Source organism: Pristis pectinata, chromosome 1, assembly GCF_009764475.1.
Source record: "Pristis pectinata isolate sPriPec2 chromosome 1, sPriPec2.1.pri, whole genome shotgun sequence".
Taxonomy (NCBI): Eukaryota; Metazoa; Chordata; class Chondrichthyes; order Rhinopristiformes; family Pristidae; genus Pristis; species Pristis pectinata.
In genome coordinates, this window is record NC_067405.1 from 41,990,185 (window position 1) to 42,006,207 (window position 16,023).

At 39.9% G+C, this 16,023-nt stretch overlaps 1 protein-coding gene across 9 annotated transcripts in view; it reads right to left on the bottom strand.

Moving 5' to 3' along the window:
- Window positions 1–16,023, bottom strand: part of LOC127572447 (myosin light chain kinase, smooth muscle-like) — a 238,168-nt gene that overhangs the window by 88,483 nt on the left and 133,662 nt on the right. For 8 of the 9 annotated variants that reach the window (XM_052019751.1, XM_052019732.1, XM_052019762.1 and 5 more), the window contains one exon: window positions 12,872–13,024. In XM_052019751.1, the coding sequence (XP_051875711.1) occupies window positions 12,872–13,024 (153 nt within the window). Of the gene's footprint in view, window positions 1–662; window positions 731–12,871; window positions 13,025–16,023 lie in introns of those variants that run through there. The other variant, XM_052019799.1, reaches the window with a different exon arrangement.

The following is a 16,023-nucleotide window of genomic DNA, read 5'->3' on the forward strand; positions in this document are numbered from 1 at the left end:
TTGCAGATGCTGGAAATCTGAAGTCTGATGAAGAGTCTCTGACCTGAAATATTAACTGTTTGTCTTTCCATAGTTGCTGTCTGACCTGCTTAATGCTTCCAACATTATCTGCTCTATTGTAAGTTCTTCAATTTGACTGAATGCTTTACTCCAACATTCATAAATCATTCACCATGGAGAACAGTTTGCCTGGATCAAACCCATGAAGCAAATGTCCTTTAATTTTAGTGATTAAGATACAAGCATACAATTCTGAAGCACCACTGAGATGCATTATAAAAATTAAAACAATGAAGAGAATTACAAAACCTTATATGTTCCTTTTGCTATGACACTCCCAACTCCCAAGAAAGACCCTGAAACAACGGGCAATGGAAAATGTATGCTAATCTCTTTTGCAGCAATGACAAGTTTTTAAGTAATCTGGACAGTGAAGAACACACTTGTGGTGCTTATTCACTGATGGTACACCCAGGTTTTGTTGTGTAGTCATTCACAAAGGGACCTTGAGCACTGGATACTATAAATCTCACATAAATGATTATATCACATGGGAAAGTCATTGAAAGCATATGGTTCTACAGTAATTTAATCCCAAAATTGAACCGCTGTGATAAAAACAGCCTGAAACAACTCACGGAAAATAGTTCAAGTTTACTCACTGGGAAATGTAGCTCAGGGATAAATTTTCATGCCCTCTATATGTAAGTGACATTGTGAACCCTCAGACAAATTTAACTGCAGTGTCTGACTCCCATTATCCATCCACATAAGGACAGGATGCATGGACCTATATTTTGTTTACAGAAGATAGAAATTCACTCAATATAAAACAAATCACATACTCAGCTTCCATTTTCATTATGGATACCTGAAAGCCAATAAATTTATACATTAACAAAAATAATTTCAGAACTCCAGAAACAGAAGATACTGTGTTCATTTCCAGTCCTGCAGAGTGTAAAGAAGACATCATAAGGAAAAGTGCATGCTTGCACCTGTCTATCAATACATGAATGATCTTCAGGACTTCATCTTTCACCTTTTTGGAAAGGAATCAAGATGCATTAGGACTGATTATGTAAAATAAAACAACAATAACCTACATTTGTATAGTAGCACTTTTAACACAATAAAGGTGCCATTGTCAAACAAAATTGGACAAAAAAAGCACAAAGACAAAAAGCCAATTTAAAGAGGCAGATTTAAAGAGTGTCTTAAAGCTGGACAGAGGAGTAGAAAGGCAAAGAAGTTCAGGGAAGGGATGTCAGAGTTTAGAGTCTTTGCAGCAAAAGCATTGCTCCTGATGGTGGAGTGATTATAATCTGGGATGCCCAAGAGGCCAGAATTGGAGGAGCACAAATATGATGTGGAGCTCGAGGAAGTTACACAGTTAGGGTGAGGGCAAGGTCACAGAATGATTTAAAAACAAGAACATAAATTTTAAAATCAGGGCAGGATGCAGCCTTTATCTCTTTGTTGTTGGTTAAATCTAATTTATGCTACAAGAGAAGAGAGAAAAGAAATGAATGTTCAGTGCTCCCTTTCGGTGGAGCTTGAAGCATAAACTAAAAGTTATTTTAGGATTCTATTAAAGGACTGGGATTCAGACATTAGGATGCAGGCAGCACTTTCAAAACATTTTGATTTAATTACAAAACCATTTGGTGAAAATATATCAGCCACAATAAACTTTTATATGAAGATGTGGCATTTTAAATGTGGGGGTTGTTTTCAGCTCCAAGCCACCTGCAAACCAGACAGCTAACAGTGAAACACTGTGGGGCAAGGGTAAGAGGGGAAGGATCCTGCCTTGTCCTTGGACACCCAGGACCAGCTGGTGCAGTTTCCAACTGCTTCTGTGAAAAAGCAAACAATTGCTTTTGAAGGATCTGGTCAAATATACAAGTTGCTGTCTTCGGGTGCCATCAGGCCTCATTAACCATGAGCAAAGCTGCGGTGTGTATTATGTGGTGGCCCTTTAAGGGAATGCCAGTGGCAAAAGCATAGCTCCTGACAGTGGAGCAATAATAATCACAGAACATAGAACAGTACAGCTCAGGAACAGGCCCTTTGGCCCACAATGTCCATGCCAAACTAAACTAAACCCATCTGCCTGCATATGATCCATATCACTCCATTTTTTGCATTTCCATGTGCCCGTCCAAATGCATCTTAAACATCACTGTTATGTCTGCTTCCACCACCACTCCTGGCAGCACATTCCAGGCACCTACCACTCTCTGTGTAAAAGAAAAACTTACCCCACACATCTCCTTTAAACTTTCCCCCAGGAGCAAAATTGCTTCTCCTCGCTCTGCCACAAGGATACTGTGGCTCTTTCACCATTTCAGGGAAACACCTTCCCTGTTCCTCTCAGTATAGCTGCCAATTAGTTTCCTGCCCTCCCACAATCACCAAGCATCAGTATGTTTAATTTAATGCCATTTAAGTCCATTTAATGCCCTTAGTTTACTGACTGCATGGCAAGCGGGGCCCAGACAAAAAGATAGTTCAGGTTTCAGGAAGGCAGTTACAGCAGCACCCCTCACACTGGGTGTAAATTCATGACCTCAGAAGCAAAGAGTGGATTGGTGTGGTGTGGTGTGGTGTGTGGTGTGTGGTTTGTGGTGTGTGGTGTGTGTGCGTTTGGTGTATTTATGATTATGGCACTTGTGTTCAGAGAATTATTTGTCAAAGTGATCTTTGAATTCTAAGTAGCAATGACAAGCAAATGCTCTCAAACTGGACAAAGTCAAGTCAACATTCTCAGCAGAAGTTGGATGTTATTAATGATAGCTGCCTGCATTTATGTGGCTAATAATTTACACTTTGGTTCATGGGTGAACAAAATATGCTTTAAATGCCTTGGGCTTTGAATTAATTCACTCAGCACTTTTTCTGTTATCAAACACAAGTGGTTTTCATGTACCACATCACCATTAGATGCTAAGAAATTGGTAGAAAATAATAGTTAAGAATTTTGGAAATAAAAGTCTTCAGATGTTGATTGTGAAAAGGGTGAGCAGCTTCAAGTTCCTGGGTGTCAACATCTAGGAGGATCTACCCTGGACCCAGCACATAGATGTAACCATGAAGAAGGAATGCCAGCATTTCTACTTTCTTAGAAGTTTAAGGAGATATGGCATGTTATTGAAGACTCTGACAAAGTTCTGCCGATGTACAGTGGAAAGCATTCTGACTGGTTGCATCATGGCCTGGTATGGAAACTCCAATGTATAGGAATGCAAGAAGCTACAGAGAGTGGTGGACTCAGCCAGTTCCATCATGGATACATCTGCAAGAGGCCATGTCTCAGGAAGATGACATTATTCATTAAGGACACCCACTATCTGGGCAATGCCCTCTTCTCATTGCTACCACCAGGCAGGAGGTACAGGATCCTGAAGACCCACACCTCGAGGCTCAAGAACAGCTTCTTCCCCACTGTCATCGGGTTCTTGAATCGACCTGAAAAACCCTAACACTACCTCAGACTACAGTTCCCTCAACTTGCACTAATGTCGTTATGTCAATTTTTGTTCATTTTTTCATGTAAGTTGTATATAATTTATGTTAACTTAAGTTTATGTAATTTATGTTTGTCATGCTTATAATGAACTGTGCTGCTGCAGCAAAAATGTCAATTTTCATGGCACTTATAACCTGGATATATATGCCCATAACAATAAACTTGATAATTGTGCAATGAATAATTGATAGGGTCACCAATCCTGCCAACTCAAAAATACTTCTAAATATACATCATTGATGGACTAAGGCACAGAAAACCATACAGAGGAAATCTTGAACAATAATATACAACATTGCAATTCATCAGAATTATTGCTTTGAATATAGGCTCTTGATAATTGAGACTACATAGGCAAATATTTTTTTGGTTGACCAGCAACAATCTACAACTGTTATAAAAAGTAGAACTGAATAGTTTATCCAGGATACTGCTGGTTTATAAGATTTATCTAACTGACACTTCCTACAAAAGTGATAAGAAAGTAGCTCTATTCAGGGCAGGCGCTGATAACTTCTGCTTTGCTCCTGAAATCTAAACCGATTATGCTGAGCATTTCATGTTGAGATTAATCTGTTGTTTCAATCTTCTGATAGAAAATAAGATCAGAAACAAAAATAGAAAGTCAGCAGGTGAGGAGGCATCAGTGAAGAGAGAAACAGAGTTTTGGCAAGGTTCCAGATCAATAACACTTTATCAGATTTCAATTGTCAGGAACAGTTACCATTAGAATCCTTAGAAAAAGACCATCTGAGGTATACAGAAGACTTAATGTTTGTCAATTCTGCAATTGCCACTTTTCAGAAAAATGGCAAGCTGACAGGGGTGGTAGTGAAAACCCCACCCATAAGTCCATTCTGCAGTCCTTGTTTAAAGCCATTTTTGGGATGTTTCTCTATTGGCATCATGCTATTAGTTTCAAGCAAGATTGCCATTGCTATAACAATTGTTCAGTGTCAACATCTGGCTTCAACTGTGCTCTACGGGACATAGTGTGGGAAGTGGACAATTCAGATGTTTTTAATATCTATGAGATTAAGAATTCACTGTATTAGTTCTCCATATGGCCACATTATACCCCACGCCTGATGTTGACACTGAATATTAGAAATGTAAAAATACTCAATCCATTAGTCTCAACTTTTGATAAGTCAGAAGTAGGCTCCAAAATTAGCTTATTTAAAAGATGAATACAGAACCATTAAATACTTAGACATAATAGGAAAGAGTCTTTATACTGCGCTGTAAGTCATTCACTTACAATTGCATTGCTTCCAACATGCATGCCTACTGTTATTAATAATGAAGCTAACAGACAGAATTTGACATACTCTTACAATGCTGCACAAACATTAAGATGAGATCCCGTTACTTTGAATTGCTGATGCCTGAAGAAATGAAATCTTATTTGCACTAACAGCAAGCACTTAGGGAAAGTGTTTGGAAACTTGAATACATTCTCATTTTCAAATATTGTCTGCCAAACAATGGCACCAGCGGACAATTCAGAGAGAAAGTTATTTTATTACTGGAGGGATCGTATTAGAAAGACCCAAGCACATCCTTACTCAGCAGCTGCAATTTACCATTTATGGTATTTGAATGCAGTGCTGGCAGTTGGATAATAAGCATTATGTGCTGAGCATAAGGATTTAACTCCTAGTGAACTCTCCTGTTCAGAAAAGGGTCAATTACCTTGGGAGACTGAATATCCAAACTCCAGTTTAATCTTGATGATAGATATTTCAGTGAAATATTCTCAATGCTTTTTCAAATGATTTCCATTTTAAGTTTCTTTCTGGCAGTAATATCCCCAGAGTGGCTGGAGGGAAAGAGGGCTAATATTATGTGTCTCTGATAATGACAGGAAAGAATACTGGTTTTGAAAATGCAGCAACGTGTATCTTCATAATTTTGGCACAGGCATTTGAGAAGTACTTTAAATGAGCTGGTCCTCCCCCTATTCTTTTTTCCCTTCCTTAGAGTCAAGGGTAAATGCTGGAACCAACATCGGAACATAAGGCAAAACAGAATTATACTTTTCAGCTAAACATTCAGGTTTTTAGTTGCAGCCGCAGTCGTTTGCTTTAGCTAGACTCCTGTGCGAGAATATTGGAGTTATTTGTGCAGTTTACTTAAGTAAATCCTCAGAAATTCTATGCTGAAAAATTCTACTGAAAATGCCTGTTTATTTTAAATTCAATCATTAGCACTATCCCAGTGATAACAAATTTGGGTGGCTGAATTAAATCTTTATATTTCCTTGGTTAAGTTAGTATTTTCATATTTTGGCATTTGTATTGTCATTTCATATTATGTTTGAAGTGCAAAGTATGCCTTGAGGAAAATTATTTAATTTGTATCAGAACCAGTCAATTGCAGATCCTTCATGTGAAATACCAGTCATGGTTTATAAGCAGCCACAGCAAAAAAATTTCAATGTGCCATACAAATGGAACAGTTTGGTAAATAGTATCGGTTCTAATCAGCCACCCTAATACTCGTTATGATATACTAGAAGCAATCTCACACATCGCTGAGCTCTCTATTTTGGATATTTCTCTGTAAGAGAGCAACATTTATTCCAGAGAAGCGCCTGGTTCTCTCGCATTGTTTTTTTTCTACAACTTATTTGTATGTCTAAATTACATACGTAGACGTCTTGAGGAAGGAGAGTTGATTCGTTTCTCTGCTGAGCAAAGCGACTGGGTGTGTGGAGGGACAATGAGGACTAAATCTGCAGCATATTGAATAACTAGAAATGAGTAGGAGTTACCGCCATCTTCTGGCAGGAAGTGTCACAGCTTGTAATCTGCAGGGGAAGCACTCGTGTTCTGGAGGCATCCAAGGATTAATATTTATAGAAAGAAGGTTCAGCAGTAAAAAGCCAGATCTTCTTTAAGACCACAATTTTGTATAGCCACTCCTAACTCTTGCTGCCTTCTGTCTATACTTCTTGCTACCTCGGTAGAGCAGCCAGCACAATCAAAGACACCATCCACCCTGTACATTCTCTCTTCTTCCCCTCTCCCATTGGGCAGAAGATACAAAAACCTGAAAACACGTACCACCAGGCTCAAGGACAGCTTCTACCCCACTGTTATAAGACTATTGAATGGTTCACTAGTACGATAAGATGGACTCTTGACCTCACAATCTACCTCATTATGACCCTGCACTTTATTGTCTACCTGCACTACACTTTCTTAGTAGCTGTTACACTTTATTCTGCATTCTGTTATTGTTTTACTTTGTACTATCTCAATACACTGTATTGTAATATCTCAATACATCTGTATGAACAGTATGCAAAGCAAGTTTTTCCACTGTACCTCGGTACATGTGACATTAATAAATCAATTCCAATTCCAACAACTATGCTTTTATTAAACATTCATGCACTGCACCTGAACAGAGATTGCCTTTTCAAAACCTTGTGGGTAGGAGGGCAAAGACTTCACAAATCAAATCAACAATAAGGGGTTACTGATTCCACTTGTATTGTTGCTTTGAACCAGTTCAATTTAATTTGTTAATTTTTAAAATGATACCTGTATGAGATTGATGAACCTGATGAAAATTCCATGAAGAGGCTTGAAACTGCAAAAACACAGATGGTAAGTTGTTTGAATGAAATAAAACTGCAACGGGTAGGATCCCTATTCAGTAAAAATACCAGGATTAAAATGCCCTCAAGAATGGACATATACCACTGATGTGTAGTAAAGTAAAGATCATGTTAGAAAGTCAAGTGTTTGTCCTTTTACCCACATCCCAAATCTGCCATTGTAGTGATTTGGAATTCACAGTAATTGCCTGCAATTCACTGCTTCAGAAATCTCTACATTCTGAAAGAGAATTAACTTACCAATTTTCATTCAAGCATTCCCTTGCAAAACTGTTATAGAAAGAATTGTGAAGCTAATCAAACAATTATCTCTAAAAAAACTTACACTATGATTATAGGAAATTGAATTTCTTTCCAGTACTGGTTGGTAAATTTTCTACCAACCTGCAGAAACATTCTTCACTCCATATTGAGAGAGTGCTATTGCAGAAAGATTTTGAGAGCACCAGTTGAGGTATTGTTTCAGATTATTTGGCTCAACTTTTGGGTAAACAAAATCAGCAGAAATTTCAGCCTGACAAGAGTCAAATGAAATGTAGTAAATTTATGGTAATATAAAATATTGGATACTATGATAAATGTGCTTAGGATGGCCTGATGGTAAAGAAACGAAGGTCTGCAATGGATCTATCAGAGTTGCAGACAAAGTCTGATTTTTTTCCAAAAGGTGAAATAAGGAGGGGCAAGAGTATTGAGCGAAACAAATAAGAATTTTAAATTGGAGACACAGGAGGCTTGGGAAGTGAATGAGTGGACAGTGCACAGGACTTGCTTGGTTTCAGATATTAGCAGCAGAATTCTGGGTAAGTTAAAGCTTCTGAGCTAGAGGTCAGGAGAGTATTGGAATAGTCAAGCCTGGATGTGTCTAAATCACAGTTCAGTGCTTCAGCAGCTGATGGACTGCAACTATATAGGGGTGGAAGTAATCATCTTGTAAGAGAGAGGTTATGGAGATAGAAGCACTTAGTCCCCCAAATGTTTTACTGCAGCAAACTGTCGTTCATCCTAAAACAAATATTGGACAAACAGTCTGATGCAACAAGGGGCAGTGCAGAGGTTGAGGTGCATGGGAAGGTATCATCAGTGTACATGTAGAAACCCTACATCTTCAGATAATGTCACTAAGTGGGAGCATGTAAGAGAGGAAGCAGAGGGACAAAATTAATTGCGTAGATGAGCCAAGAGTCCAGGTGAGAGAAGTAAAACCATGGCAAAGAAATGGCTGGGTCTGCTAGTATAGTATCAAGTAAGGGCACTCCCACAAGCTGGATCGTGGAGGAATAATATTCCAGGAGACGAATGGAGTTGATCAGATCAAAGGCTGCAGTGAGGTGGGGGAGAATGCATATGGTAGTCACAGAGGGGGTCACTGTGGCTGAGTACTTCAGTGTTGTAGAAAGCTGATGACAGATTTATAAATACTGCAGAATTTCATTGCTGAAGGCTTGCTCTCAATTTGTCAGATGTTCCATTTCTGCATTGTTAGTACAATATATTTTATTAGAATTTTCTAATCCTTATTAGAAATTAAAAATAAACCATTACAAGTACTTTCTTTGCATTTTATCCTGAGTGACTAATATAACAGAGCTATTGAGCCCAAGATAAAAGGGAGTTCCACCCAAGTCCTTGCTCTCCATTCACTACCAGCCTGACCCTTCTGCCCCAACACCTTTGCTCCTGTTCATAGACCTGGAGAGGAAGGAAGTGGAACAAAGTGAAAGAGGGAAAGAGATACAAGAGATGGGGGAACCTGAGACTGGGACATAGGGTATAGTCAGAAAGGATAAGATCACCAGAGGCCTCCCCTTCCCACCTGCCTCTGGAAAGGTGGAAACCAGGTTCTCCACGGATTGCCCAGATCCTAACTTCTGCTTTGATTATTACACATGACCACAGATAGAGCCTGAGTTAGGGTGGGAAGAGCTGAAGCCTCCGCATTGAAAGAGAAGCACCTGAAGCAGTCGCCACTCTCTGCAATGCAGCGCGGAATTTACCTGCTGAAGGTCTCAGCCCCAATGGAAAACTATGTGTAACTGTTCCTCTCAGTTTACTCCCCAGATTCCAACAACAATGGCAACAGGTTTATATAGCACCTCTACACAGTGTTTCTCAAGAACATTATCAATCCAGTTGTTGGCAGCACTTGCATGCAGGTAGTGCACATGCACACAGAGGCTGCTGGGTGTACACAGTGATATTAAGTGACAAACAATGCTCAGCTGATGTCACTGGCACTGAATTCTACCAGATACAATAAACCATTGAAGCATGCCTTAATTAATTAGGGCTTCAGCTTTAGCTAAAGAGTCGAAACATACCTGGAATCCATCTTCTATTAGGTAGGGGTCTCCTTTAGGTTTCCATCATAACTGATGGTTGCCACCCCTCCACAGTGCCACTGTCCTCATCACCTACCTTCTACCAGCCCCACCTCCTCCTACTACCATGATGCTCTGGCCAACCCCTTCTTCAATCATTTGTCCAACTCTCCTCATTGATCATCTGTCCGAACCCTCAGTCACATTGCCAAACCGTCATGCTCATCACCTACTTGGATTATCTCTCTGGCACTTTGTTCTTCTCTCCAAACACATCCCCATGACCTTCTCTTCAAGACCCACCATGCAACCACCTCCTCAACTCCCCACCCTACAATCATCCACGTATCTCTGCAATCCTCTCACCAATCCACCTCCTCCATGATCAACATTCTCTTCCTGATGGGAGATCTGAGGAAAGGACATTTTTTTACCATGCACAACACCTTGGGTCTTGTGCGTGGGAGAATATCTGGGCTCCTCCTTTAGCTCAGCAAGTCAAGAGATGCTGTGGACTATATTTCATAGTTTGGCTGTCCCTGTGCTCACACTTCTTTGCAATTTTATACTTCCATCCATACTGCTTACAACCCACCAACATCCATGTGATTGGCAAACTTGGATAAGTGATTCTCCAATGCATCAAGTAAGTTCTTAAATATGGTTAATATTTGAGGCTCACACAGTGATTCCTATTGGACATCACTGGCTGGTGTTGGTCCTGACCAACAGAATACCTGTCCATGATTCCAATTCTCTGCTCTTCAACTAATTTCTACAATTTGCTTTCAATTCCATTGGCTCCAACTTTCCATCAAGGATGGGGAGGCAGTCAGTACTTGCTGGAAGGAACATTCTGAAGAACTTCTCAACTGCAACTCTGTCAGTGACATGAATGCTCTTGCTTCCTTCTCACACAAAAAAAATTATTCAGCCTCGCTGCCACCCCAGAGTGGCATGAAGATGCAAAGGTCATGTGCCAACCAACAAACAATAAAACCTCAGGAGAAAATGATGACCCTGCTGAAACTTGGTGGAGATGAACTTCAACCACATTTTTATAATCTCATCTCTCACAACTCAGTGACAAGTGTCTGATTCGCAATCTGGATTAGATGTACAATTAACATGATCTTCAGTGTACGTTAGTCCCAAAAGAAATGCAAGAAGCAGCATCCCAAAAGCCTTTGGCTCATTCAGTCGAGTGGGACTGTAGACCAGAAATTCATCTCCATCTGCTTCATGATGGCATGCCATGATCTTAGCCAATGGGTTCAAGTGGACCCAATCTCAGTGCAGAATGGCACGTCATTCCCCTCAGATTGTCTCTGTCTTTCTCGTTTCCAACAAACTTCTTATTGGAATGGAGCTAATCGATAGGACAAATAGGATCTGCTCAACCTATGTTGTTTCCATTCCAGAACCAGGTCAACTCAACTTCAGTTCTTGAGCTACAATGCACAGAGAATGCTTATGTATGCACTCATTCCAGTGTCATCATCAACTCATTACTGAATGAAAACTGCATTTTACATTGCAGTACCTCCGTTTCACTGTGTTGGATTCAACATTGCCTCAGTGTAAAATTTTACTAGCTTTTCTGTTTCTCCCCTTTAAACACCACACTGAACTCTATCATATTATGACCATTATTAGATAAATATTTGCCCACCAATAACTGTCAACTAAATCTGACTTGCTACTCAATATCAGATATATATTAGAAGGAATTAATTTTGAAGGACAATGCTGCATGTTTGAGGCTGTGAACAAAGGACTATGAATTAGTGGTCCACGAGGAATCCTAGAAGAGTACCTGAAAAGATACAAATGGCTACATAAAAGGAAAATATTGTGTGGAAAAGTGCTGGCATTCTGACAGCCCTTTGTACATATCAGAAATGGAATCAGGCTGAAGGTAAACCATAGCTATAAGTAAGCTTTCAAAAAAGGGTTTACAGTGATAAACAAGGTGGCTTTTCATCTTAATATAAGAGTTTACAGTTCTGAACTCTGTGGGATGTGGTTCTGAAAGTTTGTATAGAAGTGCACATTAAGTCAGGAAGCTTTGTAAGCAAGTCAAAGCACACAAAATTCCAAATATGGCCTTAGGAATGTCCAGGAGTAAGCGAAAGTTGTCTAAGCTACTGTTGCAATTCAAGGACTACTGAAAATATTTTTATGTTTAGTTTGATATATAAACAAGGAAGAGTAAGAGAAAGGCTGGAACAAAATTGTGTAAATAAAACATGTTAGTCAGTGGTATGCTTCAGTCAGTTGCATACCTGATAGACTGTTCTGATCGCTTATTCTCCAGAAACAGCAACTAAGTTTAGGTTTCTCCGCCCAAAAGGAAAATCAAAAATCATTAATGTTTTTGTTACCAGCCAATGCCACACTTAGAGAATTAACTGCAATTAATTTAGGTGGTATTGATTGGGATTTAGAATGAGTCACCAATTCCCACTTTCACTGCAAAATACTAAGCCCAAGGTGGAGTGTGATATGATTTTTTTCGATGTTATTTTTTTGTGCAAGAATAAACTAAATATTTAATTGCATAAACAATTTACATCAGAATTCACTGAGAGTTTCATGTTCATAATGTAATTAATGTGTACACTTGTATATATTTTCTTATAACACAGAAGGCAGCTCTTTGGCCCACTGAGTCGAAGGCTTTCAGAGCAATCCCATCAGCGCCACTCCCCCACTTACTTCCTTGTTACCCATTTTCTCTCACCTACATACTATGGGTAATTTACAGAAACCTATCAATCTACAACCAGGCATCTTTGGGATGTGATAGGAAACCAAAGCAACCCAGGGAATCCCATTTGGCACAGGGAGAATGTGCAAACTCTACACAGATGGCACCAGAGATCAGAAATGGAACTGGGTCACTGGGACTATGCAGCAGCCACACTAACTGTGCTGCCAAGGAATTATCCAGGAACTTGTGATGTGGAAGAGATGGCCTGTGAATTGCAACCAACAAGTTGCTGGGTGATTTGTGCCATTCCACTACAGTGAAAATTTTCTACAGGTGTTAAGATTTTGCTGCACTTGCACATTAATTTGCAATTAAACTTATGCAGACAATTAGGACTGGTATTTAACAGCATGACAAAGCTTTTGTTCCTTTACTGCCATTTAACAACACCACCCCAGAAAGGGAATCTTGAATTGTGTCCTCCCATTGTACATTAGTAACTTGTCCCTTTCTGGAAGATTTTGAGTAAATAATTGAGTTAAGTTGGAGTGATGAAAAAAGCTGAATAAAAGGATGCTGGTCTAGTTACTCTTACATAGAATACCTGGGTAAGTTTAGTTTGTAAGATTAGCATCTTTACCACATCTTGCAGCAAGTGGATTTGCAGATTCCTTTACCTTTTACTGTCACTTTAGCAGAGCAAGATACCCTTCCAAATTTGTTCTCTGCTACACACGTATAAACGGCATCATCTTCTGGCAGAGCATCTTGTACAGATAATTTTGCTATGCCGTCTTCAAATGTGTTGTGCGCATACTGGATGGGTTTATCTGTGGATTAAAGAGAAATTTGAAATTGTGTGTAAAAAAAAAATTGAGCTTAAGCAGTACCATGTAGCTGTTTTATTAAACAATCACTCCTGACCGTACAAGCCCCATTTTCCTCCTTGAGCAGGTGAGGTACACAATCTGCTTCCATTACACCCAACTATGATTGAGTATTTAAATACATTCTTCCAGATAGAGTGGCCTGTTAAATCATTTGCAAGGTGAATAAGCACTGTTGGAAAAATGAACAACATCCACCACCTTCCAGTCTGTTTTGGACTAATAAAGCTGATCTTCTGCTCCATTACTCTGACCATTTTCCTGAGCAGCTTGTCTATAATGCTCCCCGTATGTACAAAATTTCCCACGAAGACATTGAACAAGTTGGAAGAATAAGCTCCAGAGCAAACAGCTATAATTTTCAAGTTATGTATTATTGCTCTCCCACCCAAGCTAACAGACAATTCCCCCCTATCTGCGTGAGGTGTTTGTACACTACAACAAATCCTTCAAACAAATAATCAGATTACTGGCTACACTACTCTCTACTCTTTCATCCACCTGAATCATTTGTAAGGGGTCTAGTGGTAGTATACTGCCAACTGGGGGTTGAGTCATGGAATCAGGCCATTTGGCCCACCATGTCCATGCTGACCAGTGGGGACCCATCCACAATTAATTTCACCTACCAGCATTTGCCTCAAAGCCTTCTAGGTGATTCAAATGCCTGTTCAGACACCTCTTAGATGCTGTCAGAGACTCTGCTTCCACCACTCTCTCAGGCAGTATATTCCAGGTACTCACCACTCTCTGGGCAAAAAAGGTCCCCCTCAGATCCCCACCCAGTCTCTTACCCCTTACCCTAAATCTAGGTCCTCTAGTTTTATCTGATATGGGGAAAGGTTTCCTGCTACCTATCACCTCTGTCCCTCTCATAATTTTATATACTTCAATCATGACCCATTAACCTCCTCTAGTCAAGTGAGAACAGACCCAACCTCTCTTTGAATAACTGAAAAGTTCCATCCCAGGCAGCATCCTGGTGAATCGACCTTTCACTCTCTCCAGCGCTATCACATCTTTCCTCTAGTGTGGTGACCAGCACTGCGCGCAGTACTCCAGCTGAAGTCTGAATAATATTTTATAAAGTTGGAGCATAACCTCCCTGCTCTTGTATTCAACGTCTTGACTCATGAAGGCCAGCATCTCAGATGCCTTTTTAACCATATTATCTACCTGCACTGCCACTTTCGAGGATCTTGTACACCAAGATCTCTCTGCTCCCCAATACTCCCCAGGACCCTACTATTGTATGCTGTGTGTCCTAGCCTTGTTGATATTCTGAAAATGCATCACCTCACGCTTATCTGGATTAAGCTCAGTCTACCATTTCTCAGCATATTTCATCAACACATCAATATCACCCTGCAGCCTGAGACTACCATCCACACTGCCAACTCCACTAATCTGTGTCATCTGCAAACTTACTGATTTTGCCTCCTACATTCGTACCCAAATCATTCATGTACCATTACAATTAGCAAGGGTCTCAGCGGCGATCCCTGTGGGACACTAGTCACAGGCATTCAATAACAAAAACAACCCTCTGCTATTACCCTCTAACTCCTACTGCCAAGCCAATTTTGAATCAAATTTACCAGTTTCCCATGAGCCCTAACATTTTGGACCTATCTGCTATGTGGGACATTCTCATTATCCCTAATTTCTGTCAACTATGGTCTTATAAATTCCTTAACCATGTCAATAAATTGCCTCCAAGTTGTACATGTTCTCAAATTTGTTAGCAGTCCGTTACAGGGAACATTATCAAATTTCTTCTGGACTTCCATTTATATACACATCCATAATTATCTAAATGTCTATCTAATAATTATCTATTAATTAATTTTGACACATAGACCTCTAGGTACTTCAGCGATCATTTAAGGCCTCAATTGTGGGCGACTTTACCCTTCATGCCCCTCTTGAGACTGCTACACATCACCGTGAGCTGAAAGCTAGAATCGCGCACCCTGTCTCACTCATGTGGACTACACGTCAGTAAAGACTTAATCTCTCTGCACTGGCAGCCACTACAAACCTAGCCACCTCACTTTCAGAAACTCACATGAAGACTCAGGTGGCATTCCAGCATTTCGAAGAAACCAGTGCAATTTGATTTTAAGTATACTTCATAATATTTAAAACACCTGATTCCACTGCCTTCAGATCTCTGATTTCTGCTCACAAGCTGCCCTGCAGGTTAGATTATACCCTTACACATGAGAAAGCACGAGGCATCTAGTCTTCCATTCACGTGGCATCCAACCCATGCTTGCTAGGCCTACAAGCATTTAGAGGACACAGAACTGCTCAAGAGTTTTAAAACCCTGCTCAGGTAACTAGATTCTTAGGAATCATCTCCAGAAACCTGTGTCTGAAGAGTGAATGGCCAAGGCTTTCACTACCTTCCTATGTCCTTTGAATACTACCCTGCCCTTTCTTTATTTCTTAGTTTCCCTTTTGACTTCAGCTTCAACGGGTTGGCGCCCCAGCAGAAGGTGAACTTTAACCCTTCAACCTTGAAAACAATTCTTTAAAGCTCAAGCACTCAGCATTTACATAGCATGCTAGTAAATCCATTTTGTATTCTTGTTTGTAGCTGAAAACAATTCCATCTGCTATTTATAATGCCTGCCTGTGCTGTAAGAGTTTGAGCATGCCTTCCAAGTCTCTGAACTGCCATAAACCTTAGAAAAAAATCCCTGCACTGAGTAGCGGAACCGTCCAATTTACTTTTGGCAGAGTCTATCTGCTAAGAGAAGATATTCATGTGACCTGAAACAAAAGGGAAACTTTCCTGGTGGTGCCTCAGGCAAAGGAATTTAAGGAACTTTAAAGCAGGTCAAACTTAAATAAATTTTCAAGTTCTATTTGAAAGCATATGTCATTTCAGATCTGTTTATTTGTGATCCGTTCTTGTTACATTTAATTTGTGGAAG